Source organism: Mycothermus thermophilus, assembly GCF_041956435.1.
Source record: "Mycothermus thermophilus strain CBS 625.91 unplaced genomic scaffold VTJ04scaffold_1, whole genome shotgun sequence".
NCBI classification, from domain to species: Eukaryota; Fungi; Ascomycota; class Sordariomycetes; order Sordariales; family Chaetomiaceae; genus Mycothermus; species Mycothermus thermophilus.
This window is the reverse complement of record NW_027191427.1, coordinates 5,474,541-5,500,190: the sequence shown is the minus strand read 5'-3', so window position 1 is coordinate 5,500,190 and position 25,650 is coordinate 5,474,541. Positions and strand designations below refer to the sequence as shown.

The 25,650-nt window shown below is 58.4% G+C and overlaps 11 protein-coding genes across 11 annotated transcripts; 5 read left to right on the top strand and 6 right to left on the bottom strand.

Annotated features, from left to right (window-relative positions):
* Positions 1 to 223: 223 nt before the first annotated feature.
* On the bottom strand, positions 224 to 1,937 carry VTJ04DRAFT_2051 (uncharacterized protein; the record flags this gene model as incomplete). The annotated part of the gene is made up of 3 exons (XM_069359807.1): positions 224 to 845; positions 923 to 1,795; positions 1,864 to 1,937. The coding sequence occupies 3 exons, from the start codon at positions 1,935 to 1,937 to the stop codon at positions 224 to 226; spliced, it is 1,569 nt and encodes a 522-aa protein (XP_069224659.1).
* Positions 1,938 to 1,961: 24 nt separating this feature from the next.
* VTJ04DRAFT_2050 (uncharacterized protein) lies at positions 1,962 to 2,320 on the bottom strand (the record flags this gene model as incomplete). Its single annotated transcript, XM_069359806.1, has 2 exons — positions 1,962 to 2,107; positions 2,242 to 2,320. 2 exons carry the CDS (start codon positions 2,318 to 2,320, stop codon positions 1,962 to 1,964), a joined length of 225 nt encoding a protein of 74 aa, XP_069224658.1.
* Positions 2,321 to 5,825: 3,505 nt separating this feature from the next.
* On the top strand, positions 5,826 to 6,982 carry VTJ04DRAFT_2049 (uncharacterized protein; the record flags this gene model as incomplete). The annotated part of the gene is made up of 2 exons (XM_069359804.1): positions 5,826 to 6,135; positions 6,201 to 6,982. The coding sequence occupies 2 exons, from the start codon at positions 5,826 to 5,828 to the stop codon at positions 6,980 to 6,982; spliced, it is 1,092 nt and encodes a 363-aa protein (XP_069224657.1).
* A 1,088-nt stretch (positions 6,983 to 8,070) lies between these two features.
* VTJ04DRAFT_2048 (uncharacterized protein) lies at positions 8,071 to 11,289 on the top strand (the record flags this gene model as incomplete). The annotated part of the gene is made up of 1 exon (XM_069359803.1): positions 8,071 to 11,289. The coding sequence occupies one exon, from the start codon at positions 8,071 to 8,073 to the stop codon at positions 11,287 to 11,289; it is 3,219 nt and encodes a 1,072-aa protein (XP_069224656.1).
* Positions 11,290 to 11,468: 179 nt separating this feature from the next.
* Positions 11,469 to 11,946, bottom strand: VTJ04DRAFT_2047 (uncharacterized protein; the record flags this gene model as incomplete). Its single annotated transcript, XM_069359802.1, has 2 exons — positions 11,469 to 11,681; positions 11,908 to 11,946. 2 exons carry the CDS (start codon positions 11,944 to 11,946, stop codon positions 11,469 to 11,471), a joined length of 252 nt encoding a protein of 83 aa, XP_069224655.1.
* A 778-nt stretch (positions 11,947 to 12,724) lies between these two features.
* On the top strand, positions 12,725 to 15,510 carry VTJ04DRAFT_2046 (uncharacterized protein; the record flags this gene model as incomplete). The annotated part of the gene is made up of 3 exons (XM_069359801.1): positions 12,725 to 12,828; positions 12,888 to 14,828; positions 14,889 to 15,510. The coding sequence occupies 3 exons, from the start codon at positions 12,725 to 12,727 to the stop codon at positions 15,508 to 15,510; spliced, it is 2,667 nt and encodes an 888-aa protein (XP_069224654.1).
* A 382-nt stretch (positions 15,511 to 15,892) lies between these two features.
* Positions 15,893 to 18,067, bottom strand: VTJ04DRAFT_2045 (uncharacterized protein; the record flags this gene model as incomplete). The annotated part of the gene is made up of 1 exon (XM_069359800.1): positions 15,893 to 18,067. The coding sequence occupies one exon, from the start codon at positions 18,065 to 18,067 to the stop codon at positions 15,893 to 15,895; it is 2,175 nt and encodes a 724-aa protein (XP_069224653.1).
* Positions 18,068 to 19,925: 1,858 nt separating this feature from the next.
* VTJ04DRAFT_2044 (uncharacterized protein) lies at positions 19,926 to 20,276 on the top strand (the record flags this gene model as incomplete). The annotated part of the gene is made up of 1 exon (XM_069359799.1): positions 19,926 to 20,276. One exon carries the CDS (start codon positions 19,926 to 19,928, stop codon positions 20,274 to 20,276), a length of 351 nt encoding a protein of 116 aa, XP_069224652.1.
* A 35-nt stretch (positions 20,277 to 20,311) lies between these two features.
* Positions 20,312 to 20,542, bottom strand: VTJ04DRAFT_2043 (uncharacterized protein; the record flags this gene model as incomplete). Its single annotated transcript, XM_069359798.1, has 1 exon — positions 20,312 to 20,542. One exon carries the CDS (start codon positions 20,540 to 20,542, stop codon positions 20,312 to 20,314), a length of 231 nt encoding a protein of 76 aa, XP_069224651.1.
* A 40-nt stretch (positions 20,543 to 20,582) lies between these two features.
* Positions 20,583 to 23,414, bottom strand: VTJ04DRAFT_2042 (uncharacterized protein; the record flags this gene model as incomplete). Its single annotated transcript, XM_069359797.1, has 1 exon — positions 20,583 to 23,414. One exon carries the CDS (start codon positions 23,412 to 23,414, stop codon positions 20,583 to 20,585), a length of 2,832 nt encoding a protein of 943 aa, XP_069224650.1.
* Positions 23,415 to 25,386: 1,972 nt separating this feature from the next.
* On the top strand, positions 25,387 to 25,650 carry VTJ04DRAFT_2041 (uncharacterized protein; the record flags this gene model as incomplete). Its single annotated transcript, XM_069359796.1, has 1 exon — positions 25,387 to 25,650. One exon carries the CDS (start codon positions 25,387 to 25,389, stop codon positions 25,648 to 25,650), a length of 264 nt encoding a protein of 87 aa, XP_069224649.1.

Here is a 25,650-nt window from a genome sequence, read left to right as displayed (position 1 = left end):
TGCACTGTTCGACGGCCGTCGAAGAATGTTACAACCTTCCAAACCATTTGTCATGATAAACTGGTATCCTAAGAGCCCCGGAGAAAGACTGCAAAATCCCCAATCTCCTAGCATCAAATAATGATACATTGGAACGATGGTATCCTTGGACATCGCTCTTCGGCGACGTTCCCAACCCGTGATATTCCCCATCCCTTCAAAACATACCCACTCAACAACCCAACTAAGCCTTCTCCTTCTCCCCCTCAACATGCGCCGCCTCACCCTCCCCAGCCTTCTGCCGAGCAGCCACCTTCTCAATCTCCGCCGCAAGGCGCGACTCGCCCTTGCGCGTCTTCCACGGGTGCGGAGCGTCCTTGCCGAACAGCAACTCCACCTCCTCGAGCGTCTTGCCGCACGTCTCGGGGAACAGCAGCCAGAACCACGCAGCCGCCGCAATGCACAGCACGCCAAAGATGATGAACAGCTTCCAGGTGATGTTGATGAACGCCGGCGGGGTGAACATGCCCAGCGCGAAGTTGAAGACCCAGTTGCTCAGCGCGGCGAGCGACATGCCGGTGGCGCGGGTGCCGAGGGACCAGACCTCGGCGGCGTAGATCCAGCAGACGGGCGCCAGGGTGAGCGCGTAGACGACGATGAGCAGGTACGAGAAGGTGATGACGGTGTTGGCCGGGTGGCCCGTGTCGACGGCAATGACGATGTTGGCGTTGGGCGGGTCGCCGACGCCGCCGGGGACGTAGGTGCTGTGCGCGCCCATGACGCCGCCGACCACGAAGTGGCAGAAGCCCATGCCGATGGCGCCCCAGACGAGGAGGGTGCGGCGGCCGGTTTTGTCGATGAAGAGCCTAGAGGGAGGGAGGAAGGTGAGCGTTCGATCCATCAAGAAGAAGGCGGAGAGGATGTTAAGAGGTGCAGAACTTACCACATGACTCCGGTGAAGATGATGAACACGGCGTATTGAATACCCGAAGTAACCATGGCAACATCACCCTTAAGCCCAGCCATGCTGGCAATGTAGGTAAGATAGTAAATGATGACGTTGGCACCGGCCAGCTGCTGCCACGCCTGCACCGACATGCCGGCGAGGGTGCGCTTCCACATGCCGTTGAGGAAGAACTTGCGCCAGCCGCGGCCGGCCTCGCGCTCGGCGTTCATGACGGTGACGATTTCCTCCCACTCGGCGACGACGAGCGGATCCTCCTGGTTGCCGTTGGCCTGGATCTTGGCCAGCACCTCGATGGCCTCCTTGTCGCGGCCGACCTTGGCCAGCCAGCGCGGGGAGCGCGGCAGGAACGGCAGGCCGATCATCAGGAACACGCACGGGATGAACTGGGTCGCCCACGCCACGCGGAAGGACGCGCTGCCCGGGATCGAAGCGCAGCCGTAGCCGATGAAGTACATGAAGAGGATACCAAACTCGATGGCGAGTTGCTGGATGATGACGATGGAGCCGCGCTTCTCGACCTTGGCGATCTCGGCCAGGTACACGGGCACTTGAGACGAGGTGATGCCGACGGTGAAGCCGTTGAGCACGCGGCCCGCGATGAGCTGGCCCCAGTTCTGGCAGGCGACCTGAATGGCGGTGCCGATCAGCCAGAAGATGCACGCGAACATGATGGAGTCGCGGCGGCCGATCTTGTCCGAGATGGGGCCGGCCACGGCGGAGCCCACGACGGAGCCAGCAGCCAGGGCCGAGCCGATGGCGCCCTGGACCGCGCCGGCCGGGTTGTCGAAGAAGGTGATGTACTGCTCAGTCACGACGATGGCGGACATGGACGAGATGTCGAAACCGAAGCTAAACGGGACGGTGTGAGCTCGGGCATTGCTTGTGATGAATCAGAAGCATCAGGGGAGGGGACTCACAGCATGCCACCCAAGGTGGCGATGATAGCCACCAGGTGGACATTGTAGATGGTTGGTAGCTTTAGCCACCCCATGTTGACTTCTGTGATACTGCTTGCTCACAACCAAATCGAGGACTGGCAGTTGGTGAGTGGTCCGGACGGTGGCTGATCTTGTCCGATGTCGAAGTTGTCAAGGCCTGAGCAGATCTGACAAGGAGGCAGTATCACAGCCGTGAACTGCACTGTCCCGGTGACAGAATCAACTGCATCCTCCCCGACTCGTCGGGTCAACGGGGAGCAACCTCCTCTTTATTTCGAATCTGCTTCTTTGGAGCTGTCTTCCCGGGTGGAGAAACACCCAGTACCCCAGCTCTGGGGTCGGTTGCATCGGACGGACACACAAAGCATGTCGTCGCAACAATTGTCCCCATAAGACGACGGGCCGGGCCAAAGATAGCCAAGGATATCATGGTCATGATGGGCTTGCTTGCTCGAACCTGGGGGGACCAGGGAGCCGCCCACGGTAAGGGTGGTCCTGCACCCTCCGCCCAATCCCAATGGTGATGTTGACCTGTCGTGTAATGGTTTTGGAGTGGTAGGTCAGAGAGGCGGTTTGGCCGGGTGGCATATGCTGCACCGTTTGCTGCCATCCAAGGCTACGCTCTGTGGTATCTGTGCAACCTGATAGGCGCGCTTGTGGGTTATCCCCGGGTGTTGTTGCCGGGTGATTCTGCACGATGGCCGAGGGCAGTCCGGTACGGCAAACAGAGCCTACGTGGGATTATAATCCCGGATGCCGCCTCATCTACATACAAGGTAACTCAGTGCCGACGGCTTTGTTTGCTCTCAATGTTGGATGCCGCTGCTGCAGCTGCCCTAGACGGTGCGGGTCACGGACGATACATGGCACAATACATAGCCAGGTCGGCCCGAGACCCATCCCCTCCCCCAGCGCAAGGTTGTGTTCGGTTGGTTTTATCGCTTGTCTCGTGGTTCGTTGACCAGGGGGCTCTTGTTCTTCCCCGCGGATCATCGCGGATCAACAGCGAGCTTCTCCGCACACCCGCACACCGACCAGGGCTGGACCTCATCATCACGGTCATGGACGCGATGCTGGTGAATGATCAGGCTGTATGTAGGTATTGTCAAAATTTCCGGCACCCTTCTGGAACCTGAGACAAGCCTATTGCCTCGGCTAGATTTCTCAGGTCACTTAGGTATTTTCCCACACTTTATGCCGGTTTTTGCAAGCTCAATTGCACCTCACCGAACACCCGAGTCGAGTGCCGAAGGAGCAACAAGGCCTGTCAAGGACGGGTGGCTGGTGTATCACAAGGAGTACACACATCCAAACTTTCCTGGGTTGACCACGCCGGGTAAATGATTCATCGCGGTGGAGCTGACGCAGCAACGATCGAGCCCCGCAAAATACCGATGCATCAAGAGTCAAACGTGGTGATGGCATGGCAGTCATTTTCCGAGCAGTCGGACATATAGTCGATATGCAGATGTTATAGAGTATAGCATAGATAAGGTTTACATCTTTCCAAACCCACGGGATGCGGATGAACATGTCATTGCGAAGCCAAGAAGGAGATGTAAATTAACAGTCTCCCAACCTTGCGAATGCAATCCTCCTCCAAGTTGCGTTCTCGATGTAGATGCTTTGGGCGCACGATTTTGTCGACTAGTGTAGCGGGCAGCCTGCTTCAGTCAGTGCCGACTGGTTCCGGAGAATTACCTGACTGGCTCGTCCAACGGTTGAATGCGACCTGATCCGTGCTCGGCATCCTCGCGCGGGAACAAGCGGCACCTCGGGAGGTCCGCTCCGTTGAGCATTTCCCAATTGGGTAGGTCGGCCGGGTGGGGCATCCGCACCGGACCCGGCCCGGAGCCGAGACCCACATTTCCCCGGTCGGGGGTCTCGCTGTTTGCTGCGCACCAGCTTGGAGACGGTAACCATCGTACGGCGATGTTTGGGCTGGGAAAGGCTTCCTCCATCTGAGAGAGTCGTGCACGGAGGAGAGGTGTGATGGTTTTTGTGTCAATCTCTTCGCAGGATGTGCTGCTCTGGATTTGCTTGACTCAGTGGAGGACAAGCCAAATGTACGGTCTTAAAATCGGACAGGATCCTGTGAGATGCAATACCCTTCTCTGGCTAACTGACCCCAAACTTATAAGCACTTTGAATCAACCGGTAGGATATCCAAGAGCATCCGCCAAACTGTCGACGACATGCAATCCTCTCGCGGTCCTGCGCTAACAACGACCTGGCAAGCATACAGCCGTGGTGGTCTACCAGGCCTTGGGCTCTTTGACATCGGTAATGACTTGACCATCGTGGCGACCTGGACAACATGCTACTAATAGGCGTGTTCAACTGTATTATATGGTGAGTAGCAAACCAAAGTTATGAATATTCATGACGCTGCACGCTCCCTTCCTCCCAACGTAAGAGAAGTCCCCTTCCCATTCGTTGGTCCACCAAGTTCCCCAAAAACATACCCTTGATGAATGAGTTAAGGTATGTATTTTATCGACAACACCTATTTGGCTCACCGTGGTTGGGCTACGTGACAACAAGACGAGCTTGACGCGTGACAGTAAGCGTTGTAGAAATCCAGACACCCTCTGGATCGAGCCGCAATAGAATACGAACCCAATACACCTAGATACTTAGTTCAACATCGTTGCGCGAGAATTCCATATAGGACTTTGGCGGAGAAGACCGGAAATCCTCTGGCTTTGCCTGCTCTTTTAACCCCAGTTAACTGGACAATGACTTGTCGTAATCGCAACCTTTGAAGTGTTGAAGCGAAGCTCGAGAGGAAATAAGAAGACAACTTTGAAGAAAAGAAGAACAAGAAGAGAATACAAAGAAAATAAGAAAGTTAACTGGAAGGGAAGATGCGAAGAAAAGAATGTGGAAAAACAAGATGACTATGGGACTTCCATGAAGATGGGAGTTGGTTGAGGCCAGGCGAGGAAGGCGGATTGGGTTAAACAACCATCAACGAAGCCTCAACAACAAGACTTAGGACCTCATGTACCTATCTCAGGTAGTATTGTCTTGCTGACACGACCGTTCGAATCGGGCTTCAAGAAGACGACCCGATATCTCAAACATGGCGTGCAGGTGACGACCTGTTTTGACCTATGTGACGAGACATCGCGAACGCGACTCTTTGTTTACCGTGATCCTCCAAGCCATGGCGGGCTTCATTGCTACTGTTGTATAGAAGGCCGTGGCAGCGACCAAGGCTGATACAACACTATGGCATATTCCGCGCACCCAGCCGTGGTCATTCAGCCTCGCCTAGGGCATACTGTGAAAACTAGTAGCAGTTCACGACCAAATGACCGGCCGGCCTACGGGCCGGTGAGACTGAGTGAGTTGTCCAGGTCACACCTGGCCGCATCTCTGCTCGCACGGCTGTCAATCGACAACTCCTTCACCCAGCTGGGCCTGAGGAATCGGCTGAACTGTTCGTGTGTGCAATCTTGGCGCAGCGTTCAGGGGCGCGCTGGCACCGTATCGATTGTCCCAGGGGATTGGAATCAAGCGCCGGCCGCTGGGCCGCGGGGACCAATAAGTGGCTGGGTGGATCGGCGGTTGGTTCCAGCAAGCGCGCTGGCGCAGCCGCGCAGCAACATCATTCGCAGAACTCTCCGCCAGGCCCCAACTCTAAGCCGTCGCCCTGCAGTTCACTCTTGGATCGGGCCCCGCTAACACGCGTTTGTCGTGTTGTGTTGTGTTGGGGGATGCGTCAATCCAAGAGAACCGTTGATGCCACGGGGCAGTGGTTGACATGGCCTTGACATTTGGCAAGCGAGGGGCCCGGTATGGTTTAAACCACTGCAGGCCCCAGGCGCCGCTCAATGCGCGCACCACCATCATTCGACTCCTGCAAGCCGCCGACAAGCTGGTGGTTGATAATATGCCCATTCCTGGAGAAAGGGCCTTCCCTCTTGTTGCAGACAATGGCGATCGCTGGGCGATCCAACGGCACTTGGGCGGCGACATCATGGAGGAGGCAATCCAGCACCGGACCCGACCAGAGAGTTTCCTCGTGGAAACCCGGGACCACAAGGAGGAGGCGAGAAGACGCCGAATCGGCGCAGAGGGCATACCTATGGAACAGCCCCGACGGCACGAAACCGAATTTCGCTCAGAAATACATGTTCGGCGACGACATTGTCATATCTTGGAACGCGCTCAACAACGCCATCTACGACCTCTGGTTGACGAGCTGGGACTTGGACACCAACCCCGTCACTTTCTGCTTGATGAGTAAGATGACTCAACCACCGCAGCACATAACTTCAGAGGAACATCCTGCTGACGCTTGTCACCAGGGGCCGTCAACCTGTCCTACGACGGCGGGCTGCACCTCGAGACATCAGTTACGCCGACCAATGAGCTGGCCAGGGAGACTCGCTATGTGCTGCGCTTCAAGCCACCCAACCCGCAGGGCAACTTTGTCGCGTCGGACCCCGATCTCTCCAGTCCTGGATTCTTGCTCGTACAACGAGGCGCCGAGAACGATCCCGGGGGGCAGGTGGCCGCGCAATCCACCGCATCGGCAGCGGTGGAAACCGCCGCGCCGACCACGACCTTGCTGTCGGGCGTGTTCACGACCACCGTGTTCCTGACATCGCCATCAAGAAGCATCTCAACGACGGCAGCCGAGGCGGATGGGGGGCAGAGCAAAGGGGGAGAAGATGGAACGGCAGCGGGCTTGTCGCCAGCTGCGACAACGGGTTTAATAGTTGGGCTGATCCTGGGGCTGGGTTTGCTGCTTGTGATGGGCGTGTTCTATCTCTCGTGGCGGCGGAAGAGGCGGGGAGCACAAGGGAATGATGGGAAGGCGGAATCCGCCGAGGAATGTAGTGGCTGCAGAGATACATTTGTGGAGGTGGGCAAGGCAAAGGCGGTTATGATTACGGAGGCATCGTGGATGTCGCCGGAGCTTCCGGGAGATATGACCTGGGGGCAGCAAAGGGTGCATGAACTCCCAGGGTCGAGGATTCCGAGATCTGGGAGTCCGGGTCGCGCCATGACGATAAACAGTTCGTTGGTCGAGTTGGATGGCGAAGGGATAGAAGCTAGGACCACGGAAAGGCGGCCGGGAGGCTGAGGTTGCGAGACCATTCCTGGGGGTAAGAGAAAGTGGGAGGGCATGACGAAAGTGTGGTTTGACCCGCGGACTCCATGGGATTCGAAACTTAGCATGTATATAGAACTTGTCCCAAGACACCATTCTGGGTTGATGATGTTTTGCATCTCACGAACAAGTGTCATTTCGTGATTCCGCATGGTACCTAAGTGTAACTGACTTACATGAGATTTGGTGTTGGTTGCGAAGGGGCTGTCCATGGCCGAAGCCCCCGAAACTCAGCGTGGAAGGAATGGAACAGCGTGGATCGGTCACAGGACCGAGATTGCAGGCGCGGGCATTCCGTCGGCCCCAGCCGAAGGCTTGTCAAAAAACCAGAATTCTTAACAGACTTCCACTGTATTTTGGTGCAGAACTGTTAGTGCATCCAAGAAAACACAGCAGGCTGCCCCACCTTTCCCGTGGCGATTGCCCCGCTGGATCGTCCAATGCCACACCATTCTTGCGCTTTCCAGATTTTGCCTGCCACTGCAACGCAAGATGCAAGCGTGCGGAAGGTGCGGGCGTCAGGCCCAGGTCAAGCTTCCTGCTCTGCTGCGTCATCTGTGTGTCACAGCTCGCGATTCTGCACAGCGGTCCGGCCATCTTCCAGCCGCCATTCCGTCATTCCGTCATCTCTCTCGTCTCAGAAAGGCTCCGCTTTCTCTTTTTGACTGCATTCTCGACCCTTGCAGTCTGGAATCCCAGCTAAGGAAATCGAGACTCGACCAAAAAAACACCAAATCTTGACGCACAGGCAATTCCAGTCATTCCCGTCTTTTTTGTTTTAACCTCGCTGTCCATCCGGAAGCGCACCGACTACCTAAGCTGTCCCTGTTCCCATTTTCAGTCGCTCAATCTCGGCGACCGCCCGATCCCCACCTTCAAAGCACCTACACCAAACGTCTTCATTCCCATCCAAGTCCATGAAGAAGACGTCCATCTCCACCCTGCATCGCTCCGATATTGATTCACGACTTCCTCCCTAGACGTTGTCCTTGTCGCCCTTGCAAACCGCACAAGATACATCCTACACAGACACAACGAGGCTCAAGCCCTCACCGCTCAACATGATTCGGCGCCCGTCGCTGGACCTGAGCGAGCCCGCTCAGACCCTTGACGACTCGAACAGCCAAACACCTGCCGCCATGGACGATCTCTCTGCCATGGATAACATCGAAGACAATACCCCACTGACGCCGCCGGGTGAAGAGATGGAGCTTGTTGGAACCGATGACGACCAGCCCAAGGTGTACCCACCACCACCGCGCATCGCTGCGCGCTTGTTCTACCGACCAACGAACCAAGCCAGACGCAAAGACAGCGCTGCTTCGTCGCGCCGAAACAGCATATCGTCTGCGCATTCACGCTCGTCGCACGGATGCGGCCGCACCGGCGGTCCCCAAAGCAAATATGTCGCGCAACACCTGCGCCGCGTTTCCATTCTCGAAGATCGCAAGGCCCGGCTCGCCGGCCGGGCTGCCCACGCCGAGAAGGTTCGCCTGCGCGCAGCCCTTGCCAAGGCTGCCGCTCGCGATATCAGCGCCAGTGAAGAGCGCGCCCTGGCTGCTGCTCAGGCGCGCGAGCGCAACCTGGCCGAGATCGCCGCGGCTTGTGCTGAAGAGGTGCGCCGCGCCAAAGCCATCGCCGAGAGCATGAAGGAGAAGCGCGAGCAAGAAATGCGCAGGTTGAAGATGCAAATGGAGGAGCGCCTCGCCGAAGCGGAACGACGCCGCGAGGAACTGCGCAGCCGGAATGCTGCCCGCGCGAGGGGTAGGGAACGCGGCCACAGCACGGGCAGTCGCAAGCCCGCGGCTGCTGAGGCGATGCCTGCCGTCAAAGAACACAAAGAGCGACGCCGCCCTGTTCTTACCGAGGAGGCTGCGGCCTCCAGGATACAGTGGCATTGGAGGACTCGCCAGAGGCGCAAGGCCCTCGCCGAGTTCTCGGCTCTTGGTCTGTCCCTGGACGCGGTTCGGGACACCTCGTTCGATCAGGTCACCATGATGCTCTCTGAAGAGAATGTTCTTGTTGCGACCGCTCGCATGCTCCGGATCTGTGGTCTCAAGGAGGGGCAGCCGGGTTCTGTCGAGGAAATGACCGCGGTCAGGGCATTCCTCAGTGCCTATCTTATTCTGGGGCATCCCTCCCAAGTGTTGACCAACAAGGAGGACAAAGGCGACACGGATGGACCGAGTCCGAGCCAGGGGAAGCCCATTCCGAAAGACAGCCTCGCCAACCCCCAGTCCCAGGAGTTGGTGGGTAAGGCCAGGGACTTGCTGGTTTTGTTTGAAAGAATTTTGGGGCGACTCACGGCGTGTAACAACTATACGCCACCACCGACCCTCCTGGAGGCGTTCCCCCGGGTGTACTCGACGTTCTACAATGCGCTCATCGCGTGGAAAGCTCGCGACTCAAGCTCGCTGGTCGACCTGATGGTGATGCAGTTTGTTGAGCTCGATGCGATCTGGGAGTCGGTCAAGAACGACACGGAGGGGTCCGTGGACCAGGTGTACAAGGAAAGCATCCGCAACAACCAGATCCTGCTCTTGGTGAGGATCAAGAAACTGGCAGGGCCCGAGAAGGGCAAGCAGTTGGTGGCCGAGGCCGTTAAGGCGGCCCGGAAGGCAAGGGCCAAGAAACCTAGAGTGGCCAACGGCAACCAGTCTGGGACGGAGACGGCTATGGGTGTTCTCGGGGTGGATGGTGGTGCCTCTCGGGCCCCGGTAATCCAGACCCCCACGCCACCAACCTCGCCGTCCAAGAATGGAGAACCGATTCGAGTCAGTATCATTGTGCCGCCTCCCAATCGGCTCCTTCCAGACAACCGCGTCGTTGTTCACGAACTTGCCATCAACAAGGAGTTTCGCACCGAGCCGCACGAGTACCACCGCCAGCAAGAACACTTGCTTGCCCCCATCTTCCAGGAAATGCGGGCCACCATGCAAACCGATGACCAGGACAGACATTTCTTCCTGCTGCTCAAGGTGGCCGAATTGATGCGGGAGAAGCTCTTGCGCATGGTGACACCTGGGACCAAGATACACGCCATGATCACAGAGCTGCTCGACACCGACATGGCCCGCCAACAGTTCGCCGTGGGCAGCTTCTCGTACGAGAAGTTCTTCCAGGCGATCGGCGCGCTGCTGCCGAAGCTCTGCGCCCCGATTCGTGACGCGGCAGCTAAGGCACTCGTCGAGGACAAGTTGAGCCACGGCAGCTATGTTGACCGTCTGCAGGCACTGAATGGTTTCATCGACGTCATGGTCAGCGACTACGCCAATTACCTGCTGCACTGTGCTGCTCCTCAGCTCATCGCCCAGGGACCCGCGTACGAAGCTAAGGCATTCGCGGCGGATCTCGAAGCCGGTCGGCATGACTTGTCTGTAGCTACTCGTGCCTGGCGCGCCGCAAGGCAGAAGGTGGTTGCTGAAGCCGCGCGGCGAGACCCAGAAGGGGTCAACCACCCTGCTTCGCGTCCGACGGCCAACCGCATCTATGCGCAACTCCTGGTGGACTTGTTCACGCAGGTCGCACCTGTGGCCCGCGAAGACGTCCCCGAAATGCTCCGGCTCGACCACCAGCGTATTTTGGATTCGGGTCGGACCACGCGCCATATCGTCACGACCGCCGCCATCCTGTTGCAATGCAAGAACCTGCTCAAACGCGATGTGCGCCTGCCCTGGCGGACCGAAGCGCAACGAATACTCGCAGTATTGGAGCGCTTGGATGGAGTAGGAGCTGCTGCTGCTAATGGTAACGGTGCTGATGGTGGCTCGGATGGGCAGCCGCCTGCTGCTCCTCTGACCATCGAGTCTGCCACCGACGTGATCCTTGCGGCTCTCGAGACGGGCCGGTCGATGCCCATGGCGACACGGCAGCACATACGCGCGATGGTGACCAAGTTTTTGAACGCGAGCGCGGAGGCGGCTGCACCCGCCGCATCTCCTTCTTCAAGCGATGGCAACGGCTCCAACAGCGGGGAGGTGCGCGAGCCGGTGCTCCGGCTCCTCCTGGGTCGTTTGCGGGCACATATCCTGGGACGGCTGGCGGCGGGTTCGGCGACGGAGAAGGCGCGCGCGAGCAGCACGGCGGGCGAGCGGTTGGCCGGTCTGGGGCTGGTCGAGTTTGTGGACCGGGTGCGTGAGATGGTGGAAATGATGGGCCGCGTGTCGGCGGTGGACCGGGATGCACATGGGCCGTGGTGGGATCGGGTTGCGGAAGAGGTGGAGAAGGAGTACGTGCAGGGTCGGGATCGAGGGGAGGGTCAGGGACGGGTTCAAGGATAGGGACATATATACATATGGAGGGGTTTGGTAAGGGGTAACTACGGTTCTTAAGGTTGGGGGGATCACTCATGGATTGCATTGGGTAGGTAGGGCTGGGGACAACGGTATCGGAGTGGTTGGACTGGTTCCTCTAGGTTTGCATTTGGCTTCTTGGTACGGTATGGCATGGTATGGCAGGGTTATTGACGGACGGGCTGTGGGTGGGTGATGGGAGGGTTGAGTTCGCTTGGGTTCCAGCTGGCCTTTGGTTTGGCATTTGTTTTTGTCACGGCGTTAGGGAGCATTGATGATGCAGAAATACCTAAGGAGGGCCGGAAGTTGTTTCTGGAAGCGAAGCCAGAGGCGAGGAGCTTTACGGATGGGCGGTTTGCATTAGTTTTGGGGTGGACTGTCTGAGATGGAGTTTGCTTTCTTGCCAGGCTTATGGGTGTTGAATGCTACTATCAGCGAAGATGGCATTAAGATAGGATAGTGTCTTCATTTAGCTGTGTTTCTGAATGTTTTCTCTACATCAACTTGTCTTGTTGATAGCTCCAGACGGTGATGTATCCGCAGTACTTGATGCTTAGGAGGGGCCGGATAGGATCGGCTTCTTGTCGACTTGTCCGGTCCACTCACCTGCCTGTGTGATGTCAACCGAAAGGCGGTGACCTGCATGGTTGCATCGGATTTTGTCTGTACAGTACATGCCGTTCTGCCAGATGCCAGGGCAGTAATATGTCCGTCTGTAGGTATGTATGCACATACATGCTCAATCCAGCCTCCGCCTGGGGTGAGTGATTCAAGTGTTCCTGAGAAACTGAAGAGTTGCCCACTTGGTAGCTTGTGACTTGCTTGTCCAGGCAGTTGAGGTGTGGTTTGGGGTGAGACGTAGTAGCAAAAAGGCAGGGGACCGAGCTTCAGAGCTGCCCCTCTGGGAATCCTAGGTCCACGCGTGTTCCCCTCAGGGTGGTTGTCCTGGCGTCATCGATTGGGAGGGATTGAGGGGTAACCGACAAGAGCAGGTGGGGTCAGGTACACACAGGACTTGTCAGAACAGGAGGAGCTTGCCGCAATCCGAGCTCTGCAGGTCACACCTAGCTTCTGAGGTGATCTCTCCGTCGCCATGTCTTCCTCCCGCATCCTCACAGCGGCAGGCAGATCAAGTCTCCTTCACAGGTCACTTCATCTCAGGTCTGCTTTATCATCTTTCCGACCAAAATCTCAACCTCTTCTCACATTCTCCCCTTCCCCTGCATCTTCTCGCCTTGTTCCCCTCAGATCCTTCTCGTCAACATCATCATCGACGGGTCTCAAGGGAAGAAGATCCTCTCCTCTCCGCCCTCCAACCCGCACCACCACACAAGCTGCCCCCTCGGCCTCTGCCCTTCCTGGCCTCCTACTCTTACATCCTCGGCACTGCTCCCACGCCTCGTTCCGGCACAGACGCGCCAACATGACGGACCGTGATATCCTCCCGGACCACTTCAAGCCGGCCCACTATGACCTGGTCATCAAGGACCTGGACTTTCAGAACTGGTCCTACAAGGGCACCGTTAGGTAACTCGTTAAACCTTTGTCTCTCCATTCCTAGAATGATCCTCTAATAACAACTCCAGAATCGATGGCCAGCTTGTCCGTCCTGCCACCGAGATCGTGCTCAACACCCTCGAGCTCACTCTCCATCGTGCCACCCTGACCGCCGACGGCCAGTCATGGGAGACGACCTCCTTCGCCGAGGACACCAAGACGCAGCGGTCCACCATCACCTTTGCCCAGGAGCTGCCCGCCTCGAGCAACGCCTCGCTGACCATCGAGTTCACGGGCTTGCTCAACCATGACATGGCTGGTTTCTATCGCAGCCAGTACAAGCCAGCCGCCCCGGCTGCCGCGAGCGTGCCCCGCGACGATGAGTTCCACTACATGCTGAGCACTCAATTCGAGGCCTGCGATGCCCGCCGTGCATTCCCTTGCTTCGACGAGCCGAACCTCAAGGCCACCTTCGACTTCGCCATCGAAATCCCCGAGGACCAGGTCGCCCTGTCCAACATGCCCGAGAAGGAGTCCAAGCCTGTTCCGGGCGGGAAGAAGCTGGTTTCGTTCGAGCGCAGCCCCGTCATGAGCACCTATTTGCTGGCCTGGGCCGTTGGCGACTTTGAGTATGTCGAGGCCTTCACCGATCGCTTGTACAACGGCCGCCGCCTTCCCGTCCGCGTCTACACCACTCGCGGCCTCAAGGAGCAGGGCCGCTGGGCCCTTCAGCATGCCCCCAAGATCATCGACTACTTCTCCGAGCAGTTCGAGATCGACTACCCCCTGCCCAAGAGCGATATCCTGGCCGTCCATGAGTTCACCCACGGCGCCATGGAGAACTGGGGTCTGGTCACCTACCGCATGACTGCCATCTTGTTCGACGAGCAGCTGTCGGAAGCCCGGTTCCGCAACCGCATCGCCTACGTCGTCGCCCACGAACTTGCTCACCAATGGTTCGGCAACCTCGTCACCATGGATTGGTGGGACGAGCTCTGGCTCAATGAGGGCTTCGCCACCTGGGCCGGCTGGCTGGCCACCGACTACCTGCACCCTGACTGGGAGGTCTGGCCTCAGTTCATCAACGAGGGCATGGACCAGGCATTCGCCCTTGACGCCGTCCGCTCTTCGCACCCCATCCAGGTCGAGGTCCGCGATGCCCTCGATGTGAACCAGATCTTTGACAAGATCAGCTACCTCAAGGGCTGCTCCATGATTCGCATGTTGGCCTCCAACCTGGGTATCGAAACCTTCCTCAAGGGCATCGCCATCTACCTCAAGCGCCACGCGTACGGCAACGCAAAGACGGAGGCTCTCTGGGCCGCGCTCAGCGAGGCCTCGGGTGTCGACGTGAACGCCATGATGAAGCCCTGGATCGAGAAAGTCGGATTCCCCGTCTTGAGCGTGTCCGAGACTCCCGAGCAGCAACAGATTACGGTTCGCCAGTCGCGCTTCCTGTCAACGGGCGACGTCAAACCAGAGGATGATACGACGACCTGGTGGGTGCCGCTCGCCCTCAAGGGCAAGGTCGGTGCTCAGGAGGGCGCTATCGAGCCGCTTTCTCTCACCACCAAGGAGACGACGATCGACGGCGTCAGCCCTGATTTCTACCAGCTCAACGCCGGCGCAACGGGCTTCTACCGGGTGAACTATCCCGAGTCGCGGCTACGCGTGCTGGGCACCCAGCTGCAGCACCTCACCACCGAGGACAAGATCTTCATCACGGGATCTGCCGCGGATCTGGCCTTCTCTGGGTATGCCACCACGGGCGCTCTGCTGTCCTTCATCCAGGGTCTCAAGAACGAGACGCACTACCGCGTGCTTAGCCAGGCCTTGGACTCTCTTGCCACGCTCAAGTCGGTGTTTGGCGATGACACGCAGATCAACGAGGGTCTGAGGAAGTTTACGCTGGAGCTGATTGAGAAGGCTCTGAAGCTGGTCGGCTGGGAAGGCCCCAAGGACGAGGACTACAATACCAGCCTGCTGCGGAAGAGGTTGCTGCTGACGGCTGTCACGAATTCGCATGAGGAGTAAGTTTTCCTGCCAGCTTGCTCATTTCTTAGTACTGTATTGTGCTGACGTAGCTACAGGATTACTGCCGAGGCATTGCGGCGGTGGAACGCCTACCAAGCGTCGCCGTCCGAATCGCCCATCCCCGCCGACCTGCGCTCTCCCGTCTACCGCGCAGCCATCAAGAACGACCCGCAAAACGCCGTCCTTGCTCTCAAGAAGGAGTGGTTCACTACCCCCGCCATCGACGGCAAGGAGCTGTGCCTGACGGCTCTGGGCCACGCGCCTGACGAGGCCGTGGTGCGCGACGTGGTCATCCCCTTCCTCTTCAACACGTCCCCGCCGGCGCACGCTTCCGACTCGGTCCCCGGAGCCGACATGCACATCCTCGCCGGCTCGCTGGCCAACAACCGCACCGGCAGGCCGCTGTTGTGGCAGTTCCTGCGCGATCACTGGGACAAGTTCGAGGCCAAGCTGGCGGGCAACCCGATCCTCGTGGACCGCATGGTGCGGGTCAGCTTGCCCAAGTTTACGGACTACGAGACGCTTGAGGAGATTGAGAAGTTCTTTGCCCAGAGGAGCACCAAGGGGTTTGATCGCACGCTGGAGCAGGTGAAGGATACGATTCGCGGACGGGCGGCGTATAAGGTGAGAGATGTTGAGGGTGTGAGGGGGTGGTTGGTTGAGCATGGGTATGCGTAGGTATGTGTGTATGTATGTACAGTACCCAGTGAGTGTCTAGAGGAGGTTGAGGATGGGTGTAGAAAAGTATCCTGCAGAGTAAGGGAATTAGCACACCGTGGGTGATGTTTGATCTCAATGGGAGGTGTCATGTATATGTGCCCCGATGGCTACGTTTCTTGGTGTAGTCATACGCATGTATGGCGGTAGTCTAGGCTGTGGTGTCTACAATATGGGACAAGAAATGTTGGGCGTGTCCGACATTCTCATACTTTGTTATACAGCAGTGCCTCGTCCAGGAGGTACTCTGCCTGTGAGATCGGCCTAATTATCAATGGGGCAGGCAATGATAGTTTCACTAAGACAGAGGTATATCTATAACACAGGACGAGCATCTTCAGGGTCAAGCCGTCTGCAACACCTCCTCTGCTCGCGCCCCAATCCTCTCCACAAACTCCGAGCTCTCGCCCAGTCCGAGGGGCTCCCTCCAGAACTCCGCCGCCAACCCAACCACCCCAACGCCCACATAAATCAGAAACACAAACATCCCGCTCACCTCCAACGCGATAAAGAACGTGCTGCGGTACCGAAGCACCATCCATACCACCCCCGCCACTCCCAGGATTGTAACAAGCATTCCCGGCCGGCCGCGCCGCGCCCTCCGCGTGCTCGCCAATATCACTGGCCATAGCCGCACACCCAAAGCATCTGCAAGCCTCCATGCCAGGGTACACACCCTCGCCGGCCCTGCGGCTGACATGGCAGCCCAGAAGGCTCGACGTCCGGCTATCGCGACTTCCGCTGACTTGGCAGCCCCTGGGATGAAGAGTTTGTAGCACGCCAATACCCAGGCTGAGACGTCGATGCTCAAGGCAAAGGTATACTCCATCTCGATGAGCACCCAGACGAGGTAGGCAACGGCCACAATCCTCCGCCACGCCTGCTGACGGGAATACGTCCTTTTATCATCCTCAACCCCGACTACCAGTGATGAGCAAGACCAACCCACCGCCGCGAGCGGGAGCGAGGTAGTCAACTCATCCTCCCCGTGAACCGTCTTAGCAGCAAGCCATCCCCCAACGAGAACCTCCCACGCCCACCTCACCACCTCTCTGAATAGCATAGCCGTAACCGCAACCGCACACCACCACCCCGCGGTAGTTTGCTTCCTCCTCCCCAGCGCTTCGGAGACAAACACGTCCGGGTTGGTCCTGGCCAGGCGGATGTGTTCGAGCGGAGATTCCGCTACTCCTGCTGGGAGGAAGAGGAGCGAAGCAACAGACGGTGGGAGGAGGGTGCGGAGGATGTGGGTGATCAGCGCGGCGAGGGTGAGGTTGACGAGGGCGGGGCGGTAGGTGGATGGGTTCTGGTTGGGAGTGACGAATAGTCCGGGGGTGGAGGAGGAGGGGTTGAGGAGGGATAGCAGAGAGAGACGTGGGTGGTTGTTGTTGTTGAGTATGGCGGTGAGGGGGTGGGTGAGGTTGAGGCTGAGGTTGGGTTGGAGAGAAGGCGGGAGAGAGGAGGTGAGGAGGGAGATGAAAGGTCGGGCGATGCTGGGAACTGGGGAGGCGAGGATGGGGCGTCGAGGAGGGGGATGAGGCCGGGAGATTGGGTTGTCGAGAGGCGTTGGGGGTGGGTGAATCGGTGACAAGGTGGCTCGGAGTTGGTAGACCAGTTTGGCTACCTTCCATCTCAGCGTTGAGATATCAGGAGGTTTTGGAACTGTGCCCTTCTCTTCTCGTCTTGGTTCAGGTCCCTGGACCCCATCGGACTTCGGCCTCGATATCGTTGGCAAAACTCCCACCCCTGAATCGATGACGGCCGAATAGTCGAGGATGGATGGAGGGAGAATGGCCCGGAACGGATGTAGCGCCGCCGCCATGAACCACTCTTCAACACCCCGGAGTGTCGTCAACAACTCTTCCACTGAGTCCCCTTTTTGCAGCGCACCCTCCATCAACCATCCAGCCGCGACCTTCCTCCTGACCAACCGCAACCCTTGGATGACGACGAGACATCGCCGGATCTCCGTCCGCTCACCCCCTCCCAGACCCGGAAGCACGAGGCCTACCAAAACCATCAGAATCTCAAACCCATCGCCACCAACCGCCTTGATGCGCCGTTTTAACCTCCTCCGACCCGCTGATCCACCAGTCCTTTGCCGTCCAAAGACGTGCTCCACGGCTCTCAAACTTGCCGCCAACCTCCCGGGCTTATCCACGAGCTCCAACAGCGCCGTCATGGCCGTTGCGAGAGCGATTTGCGCTTCTTTGACTGCGCAATGGTGTATCAGTCTGTCCTCACCTCCCTTGTAGGAGATCGTCGGCCAGGGCGAGAGAAGAGCTTTGCTCAGACGGAGGAGAGCATCGAGAGCGTTGCGAGACTCGGTGCGGAGCGCCGCTTCGAAGTGATGCGGACATGATAAGAGATGTCCATTCATGGATAACGGCTCGCGCGCGCTCCCCGAGCGGTCGGCGGTGGTGGTGGAGGTGATAGTCCTCTCCTGAGCTCGTGAGGCCGGCGAGGTAGGCGACGTTGATGGTGGTGGAGAAGCCTCGTTGGTAGAGGTGGCCTTCATAACACTCAAACTCTTCCTTATCTCCGGCTCATAATGGTGTTTCTCGGCGAGAACAGTCCTCTTCCTTCTTGTCCGCCGTACGCCAACTTCCACCGTGCGCAGGGCTCCTCCTGCTGGCAGTACTGGCCATAACCTGTCAAGACGCAGCCACTCCGCCGCCGCCCTAAACACATCACCACTCTTCCTCCAACGAGCCCGACTGCTTGAAGTTAAACCCTCATCCATAGTACCGCGGTGCGTCTTGCGTCTGATGGTATCATTCCCCATCATGCTCTAGCTGTAACACATCGTTCGCCAATCCGACCAAGAAAAGAAAGAACAGAAGAACCAGTGCAGTCCACCCACTCCCACTCTCTCCACCCCTCGCTCACTACGTCCGTCCGACAAGGCCAGACAGATACCGGCCCAGGTCGATGAGGTGCCCGTCCGTCCAGCAAAGGGACTCAAGAATCTGGTCCGGCCCGGTCCAAGGGACGGACGACGGACGGGACGGAATGGAACGGCAGCCCCACGGGGACGGGGACGGTGACAAGGCTGGAGAGGAGGGAGAGGTGGAGTTGAGCTGGGCTGGGTTAGGCGAGGCTGGGTAGATAGGTTTGTCGGTTGGGTTGGTTGCTGGACAATGGGGAGAACAGACAGAGCCGCTGGCTCGCTGCTACTACTTCTCCGGACTACTTGGTCGTTCGGGCGGGCGGAAGGGCTGAAGGGAGGAAGGGATGATGCGCGGCAGTTGATGACGGATGACGGATGACGGATGCTTCCCAGCTGGACACGTCCCTCCCTTTCCGACCCCGACCGAAAGGAAGCTTGATACTACTAGCAGCCAAGTACCGGACTAACAACCTGCCGCTGGCGTGTCAATGTAATATTATCGCGGGCAAAGAATGGCTGCTGGATGATGAGGATACGGGTGGTGGGTAAGGAAGTCGTCGTTTGCACTCAGGCCTCAGAAGGGTTGCCAGCCGCGCGGAGATGACGCAGCAGCAGCGTCGTAGCAGTACCGGCGTCAACAGTAATGCTGCCTGTTAGTGCCAATAGTGATAAGACGAGACAGCTTGTCAACGCCAACTCCTCTGCTTGACCGCTGGTGATGTACATACATCCTGCGTAGCGTAGATGAGGTTTAGAGTAAACGCCTTAAGCATCTATCTTCCCCGTCCCATCAAAAGCCGAACCGACAATCTCAGTACCACGGATCGGATCCGAGTCGCAAAGACTACACACACCAAAATAGATCTAACCGGTAATGCCTGGTGCAATAGCCGCCTCGTGAGGGACAAACACCAAGAAGGAGAAGGAGGCAAAAGAGGACGAAAAAAGTCAAGCAAGAAAGCTGCCACATCCACTCAGTCCCCGGGGTCGTGGCCTTCGTCGGTCTGTTGGTTCCGGCTTTAACAGCCCCCAGGCGCGTGACGGGAGAGACAAGACAGCTGGTAGTAATATCCGTAATTCGATGTCCGGTAGTAGTAATAATGTACCGTATGGAGCGTGGTAGCAATGCTCCCGAGTTGCCAAGATGGGGGATATATATTAATATATATAAAAGGCTCATAAACGCCGAGATGTGATTGACGGAACCTCGATATTCAGCCTGAGTTGCATGTGACGGCCACGGCACCTAAGCACGGGATCTTGTTAGGGAAGACGAGCAAGCAAGACGGACAGTGAAAAGACAATTTGCGCGACACAGCAGAATACAGTACAATGAACAGACACTGTCACCAAGAGCAAGAGAGCATACGAGTGAAGCAAAAGATGGCAGAAACACTCAAATCAAGCTACCGTCAGGCTTTGGCCGTCTGTCTAGTCCAGCCCGCCTCGGCGCATCATGATGATGATATTGTTATGATGATACTGGATGATAGTAGTAGTAGTAGTATGCGCGCGCCAAACAAGGAATGGAGAATGGAAAACAAAAAGAGAAGAAAACAACAAGATAGAAGAAAAAAAGTATGAACTAGAAACCAAGAAAACACCATTCCTCAACACTCTCTCTTTCCACTCTCTCCTCACTACAAACCAACTCACATGCCCCTATCTCCAACCTCTCCCAACACCTTTCTTCCCCTCCCACCACCAACACCACGCAGAACAAAACAATCCGAAAGAGCAAGGGGTATGGTATGGCATGGTATGGGGGTATGGGGGCACCGACAACCTCTCTCCTCTATGGATATACCTGACCGACCCTGTACGCGCAAGAGAGTAACCAAACAACGGCGGGGAAGGGAGGACCACAATATCTCAACACAAAACAACAAAACCCTCAGCGTCTGTGCTCGCCTTCACTCCTCCTCCTCTCCCTCCTCCTCCTCCTCCTCCTCCTCCTCCCCACGCCAAACGAAACCAACCCAAACACAAAAGCAAATCCCCCATTTTTACCTCTTGAAACCCAACCCAACCAACCCACCCACCCGCGACCCAAGAAACATCACAGGACCCCAACCAAGCCTTGAACTCTTCCTCTACCATCATCCCTCCTTTATCCTCCTCCTCGCAACGGACACAGCAAATACTACCTCGGCTCCGCCTTCGCTTTCCCCTTCCCATACCCCACCTCCTCATCCACCGGATTCAACAGCTTGTCCACGCGAACCTTGGTGCGCTTGTTGCTGTTGTTACTACTACTGCTGCCGTTGTTGCTGCTGCTCGCACCGCCGCTGTTACCACCGCCACTTCCACTGGAACCATGTCCGTGTCCGTGACCGTAGCCGTAGCCGTGGTGGCTGCTGTGCGTGCGCTTGGGCATGTAGAAATCGTACCGGTCGGGGAAGAGGATGATGTTCGCGAGCCGCGCCACCTCCGCCTCGGCACGAGTCATGGAAGATTGAGCCGATGCCGCCGGTGCAGACGAAGTCTGCTCTCCCGCGGCCGCTGCGGTCGACGCATTCTCGGTGGCCGTGCCAGCCATCTCCACATCGCCATCCTTCTCCGCACCAGACCCGCTGCTCGTCGCTGGCGGCGTCGGCGCCACATCAAACGGCGCCAGGCCCATGGCCTGCAACGCCGCCGGCCCGCCGACCTCGGCAATATAGGTCTCGGTCGGCCGACCAATGTGTGTCGCCTCGCTGCCCAGCCCGCTTCCGGTCCAGTCGAAATCCGGACTGGGGTGTCCGCGAAGGAAGGTCTTGCGCTGGCGGGCCAGATAGAGGGCGTTGTTTTGCGTGAGCGGGGCGGCGGGAATGTAGACAAGGATGGAGACGGGCTTGCCGGGGGGAGATGCATCGGCGTCTTCGCCCGGAGGCGGAGGGCTCGGGGCGCGGCTGGCCATGACGTTGGGGTTGGAAGTGATGTGGTAGGCAAGGTCGGGGTGCCAGACGACATAGTCGCCTGTTTGGAGGGTGGGGATGGTGACAAGGGTGCGGCGGAGGTGCAGGTGTGGATGCCACAGCTCGGTGAGACGCTGGGCGTGGCCGGGGACGGCGCCGTGGATGATGGTGTTTTGCTCCTTGTCGAGGGCCCAGTTGCTCGGGTCGAGGAAGGCGTCCCATTCGGGACCCTCGCGACGCTCGGGTGCGCGTGTTTTTGGTGAGAAGAAAGGCCGCAGGAGGAAATAGGCGGTCGCGAGCTTGGGACTGGGAAGCAGGCGGATGAGCCCGGGCTCGATGGTGCTGAGCGCGACCATGCCCTGGTACATGCGGAAGATGCTGCAGACACCGTAGCCGTTGTACAAGTCCTGCGTCGCCGACACGCGATGCGTCGGGTCCCAAGGGTCGTACTTCTCCCATTCGCCGCGGAAGACGGCGTCGTAGGTTCCGCCACGTCCGTAGCCGTCGGGTTCCCAGCGCTCAAGACTGCCATTGTCGACCTGGGCGATGACGGTGGACGAGGTGAACTCGCCGAGCAGCTCGGCAGCGGCTTTGGTGGGGTCGTCCTCCTCGATTTCCTCGTCCTCGTCGTCGGGATGCGGCCTCTTGTCGCCGCATTGCGCCTCTTTCTTGCTTTCGGTTTCCTTGGCCTTGTTGGCGGCTGACTCGGGCCCGACGCTGCCAATGTCGGCGCCGTGGATGCGCAGACGATCGGCGTACGCAATTGGGAAGCGGGTAGCCATTTTGTCTTCGGCGTTCTGATCCCACATGGACATGACGAAGCGCTGGGCCTCGAGCACGCGAGGGTGGGCGCGGGTGCGAACCTGGGCCGGGGTCCAGAAAAAGTCGAAGCAGGTCGGATCCTGGGGCGAGGGCGGCTTGAAGTCGGTCTGCTTCTCGAGATACTTGACCGTCTCGTCGATGGCGGCCTGGGCGTCGGCACGGGGCACGACGCCGCGTATCAATCCCAAGCCGTACCTCTTCAGGTCCCGGGAAAAGGCTGCACGAGCCTCCGGGTTGTTCATGTCTTCGAAGTTGATGGTCGGCGTGCATGACGAGCCGCGGGCCGCAATGTCTTCGACGTCGTCGCGAAGCGCGTGAATCAGGCGGGCCCACGAAGCCTCGAGCTCGGCTTCGTGGCCAGCAACGAGACTGCGCTTGATATGCCCAAATCGCGAAGGTAACGGCACGGGCTCCTTGCCGTAGAAAGAAAGCACGGGAGGCTCCATGGCGTCGGCGGTGCTGGAATCGGTGGAAGCGCCCGATGGCGACGTCGACGAGGATGTGCGACGAGGAGGGTCGGAGGGGATGGAGAAGGCCACCGAGGGGGTGGTGCCGGCATCGGGCTGCTGGTGGTGGTGGAGGGAGTTGTGATGTTGTTGTTCTACGTGATCAAGGGAGGCGGAAGAACCGACAGCACTTAAAGCTGCAGCAGCGCGGTGTTTAAGCTTGGATAGCCTGCGGGGTCTGGGGTGCAACAAGCTCCCGCCACTGGCCCCAGCAACAGCGGCTTGTGCACCTGCCTGGGGGGTTGCGGAGGATGCGGAGGCACCTCCAGACGAGGAAGTGGAAGTGGAAGGGTCCGGGTGGTGGCACGCCGTGCGCCGTCGTCCGCATTGGGCGCACCGTGACCGTGGCTCGAGACCCCTGTCGCCTAGAAGGCCGCCGTTGGCACCGCTGCCGGCCAGGCTTCGGGGCACATGGGGGGCCTGCTGATGCTGGTCGACTCGCCTGTCCCTGCCCACCGTTGCCAGTAGACTTGCGCTGACAATTGTGCTCCCTTTCGGTTTTGACGCTGCTGCGGCTGCTGCTGCTCTCGCCGACGACGTCGTGGCTCTGGTGGCCGGTCGTGTGGGCGACGTTAAGGGGCTGGCCGTCGATGTTGACGTCGTAGAGGTAGAGGTGCTGGTTCCGCCCATCACCACGTCCACCACATCGCTCTCCACCCCTGCCCCTGTTCCTCCAACCCCGATCCCAGGCCCAGCTCCGCTACCTGCCACTGCCGCTGCCGCTGCTGCTGTCGCTGCTCTTGTTGACATTGTCACGGCGTTGGTGTGTGTTGATTTTGTCGTCGTCCAGTCCTGCGAATAACCATCGAATCCTCGGGGTGTCGTCGAGGTCGTACCGCATCGGGGGTGAGGTTGTGGTCGTGCTGCTGCTGCTGCTGTTGCTGCTGCTGCTGGGGGGTGGCGATTTGGTTGGGACTCGATACACGGCGCTTTTACGGGCTGTCTCTATTGAAGGGCTGCTGAATTCCTCCGAAAGATGGCCGGCCACTGATTCACCTCCCTTTTCTCCAAAATGAGTTCCTCCTCTTGCTGAATTTCTCCTTTGGTGACTGTTCCGCTTATCAGTTCGGGTAGTCTGTTTTGGTGTCGTCGGCAAGCAGGAGAGTCGTTGTTGTTGCTGTATGTAAGTGTTGATGTTCGTCTCCTGGTTTGGGCGAGAGTCAAAGTCGGGAAACGGGCACGCGCCCTTGATAAGGCGACGGGCGTCCCCGACAACAACGACAACAACCACAACAACCAGCAGCAACAAGCACCAAGTATGCGGGAGGGGCAAGGACAGCAAAAGGCCGATCAACCAGAAAGCTAGGTGTAAGTGCAGCCAAGGCGCGGGAAACGGCGAAGGGCATCAATATAAAGGGTGCCTCTCTACTGAACCTTCTCACTCTTTTAGGCAGAATGTGAGACAGCTGCCCGCTGCTGCACCGGAACCGCTAACCTTCTCGCCAACGAGACCCGTAGTTTGTCCGAGACGAGACGAGACGAGAGGGCCGTGGGGGGGGTCTGGTTTTGTGGAGGAGACGGGGGCAGAACAGAGGCGGGCCCCCTCCCCCCAGGCTTTCGGCGCGTCAGTCTCCGCGAGAGGGCGCCGAGCATTCCTACGACTGGTGAGAAATGGTTCGGCAGCGGCAGCGGCGACAGCGGCAGAGCGGGTACTGGGATGATAGGTGGCCCAGTCCGCCGGCAACCAACAAGCATCTGGGCCGCCGCCGCAGCAGCAGCAGCGGCAGCAATCCCGGGAGCTGACGAGCAGTGACAAGCAAAGCAAAGCCTCGGGAAGGGTGGATCTGTCTGTGGATCTGACCTGACGAAAGGCCCGGACAGCTTTCATGGGTCCATCATGCTGGAGAGAGTCTCTTTCATGCTGCCTATCTGAGAGGGTTTGCCGGGATCAACGAATGCAAAGGGGATGTGGGATCCGGGAAACAGGAGTGTTGGATGCTGAGGGAGGCGAGGGCCGCTGGACCGCGGGATCCTCGTCAGCCATGCCGTGTGCCATGCCGTTCCCGCCTAGTGTCGTGTAGTGTAGGTGTGCCGGCTCTGCATCCATCTGATGAAGCTCACCTTCGGGCATTTTTCGCTGCTCGTCTTGCCTCATCAGCAACATCAGCAGCATCAGCAGGTCCCAGGCCCACTCTGTGCCCCTGTTTGTTCTGCCCTGTCGTGTGTCTCCAGCTCTGCGTCCGTCAGATCCGAGCCTCCTTGTATGGACTGCAGCAGATGCTGCGCACGCTGGCAGCAAGTCATCCTCCACTCATCGGACAATTAAGCCATGGGCTTGTCGGAGTCGTTCGTGTGTGGTTCAGATCAGGAAGCGCGCTGGAAGGCAGGCAGCGAATCGGGACCCCGGACAGGCTGGATAGCGCGGCGCCGGGCTGCCGGGAAGCTAGCGGTTTTGCGGGGCGTTGCATGACGGGGGGTTACGCCGGGATGGGAGTGGGGGGACAGGGGGGGAGGACACAGTGGGAGCTCAGCAGTTGGATGAAGCTTGAGAAGTCAATTGAGAGATGAAAAGCTCGAAGCAGGAGAGTGATCCAGCCAATCAGGCATACTGTGTATAAGGTAATGTGCAGGGATGATCTCGGTGCAAATTTCTGTCTTGTAGATTTTTCCTCTGCTGTGTTCTTTCCTTCTCTACATTTTTCTCCACAAAGCCAAAAGCCCAAAAATCCAAAGACAAAAAGTTTCTGGACGGAAACACGCACTCACTCGGCCGCAATTTGCCATGCTCGAGGCGGCCGAGACGCGCCATTGGTTCCCCATAGGAACTCATTGGGACGCCATTGGTCCCCCGGACCGGAGGTGGGGCGGCCGTCGGAACGGCAGCTCCGCATCTCCTGGTGGAAGTGGCACCCGCCTGCCGCCTCCCGGCCCGCCATTCCAAGCCTCGGGCGCCTTCCCGAGCCCGATCTTCGCATGGCTGCTTGTCTTGGCAAATCCGTCTGGGCAGGACTGGGCAAGAGCTCCCAGCACCAGCAGCCCTGACTGA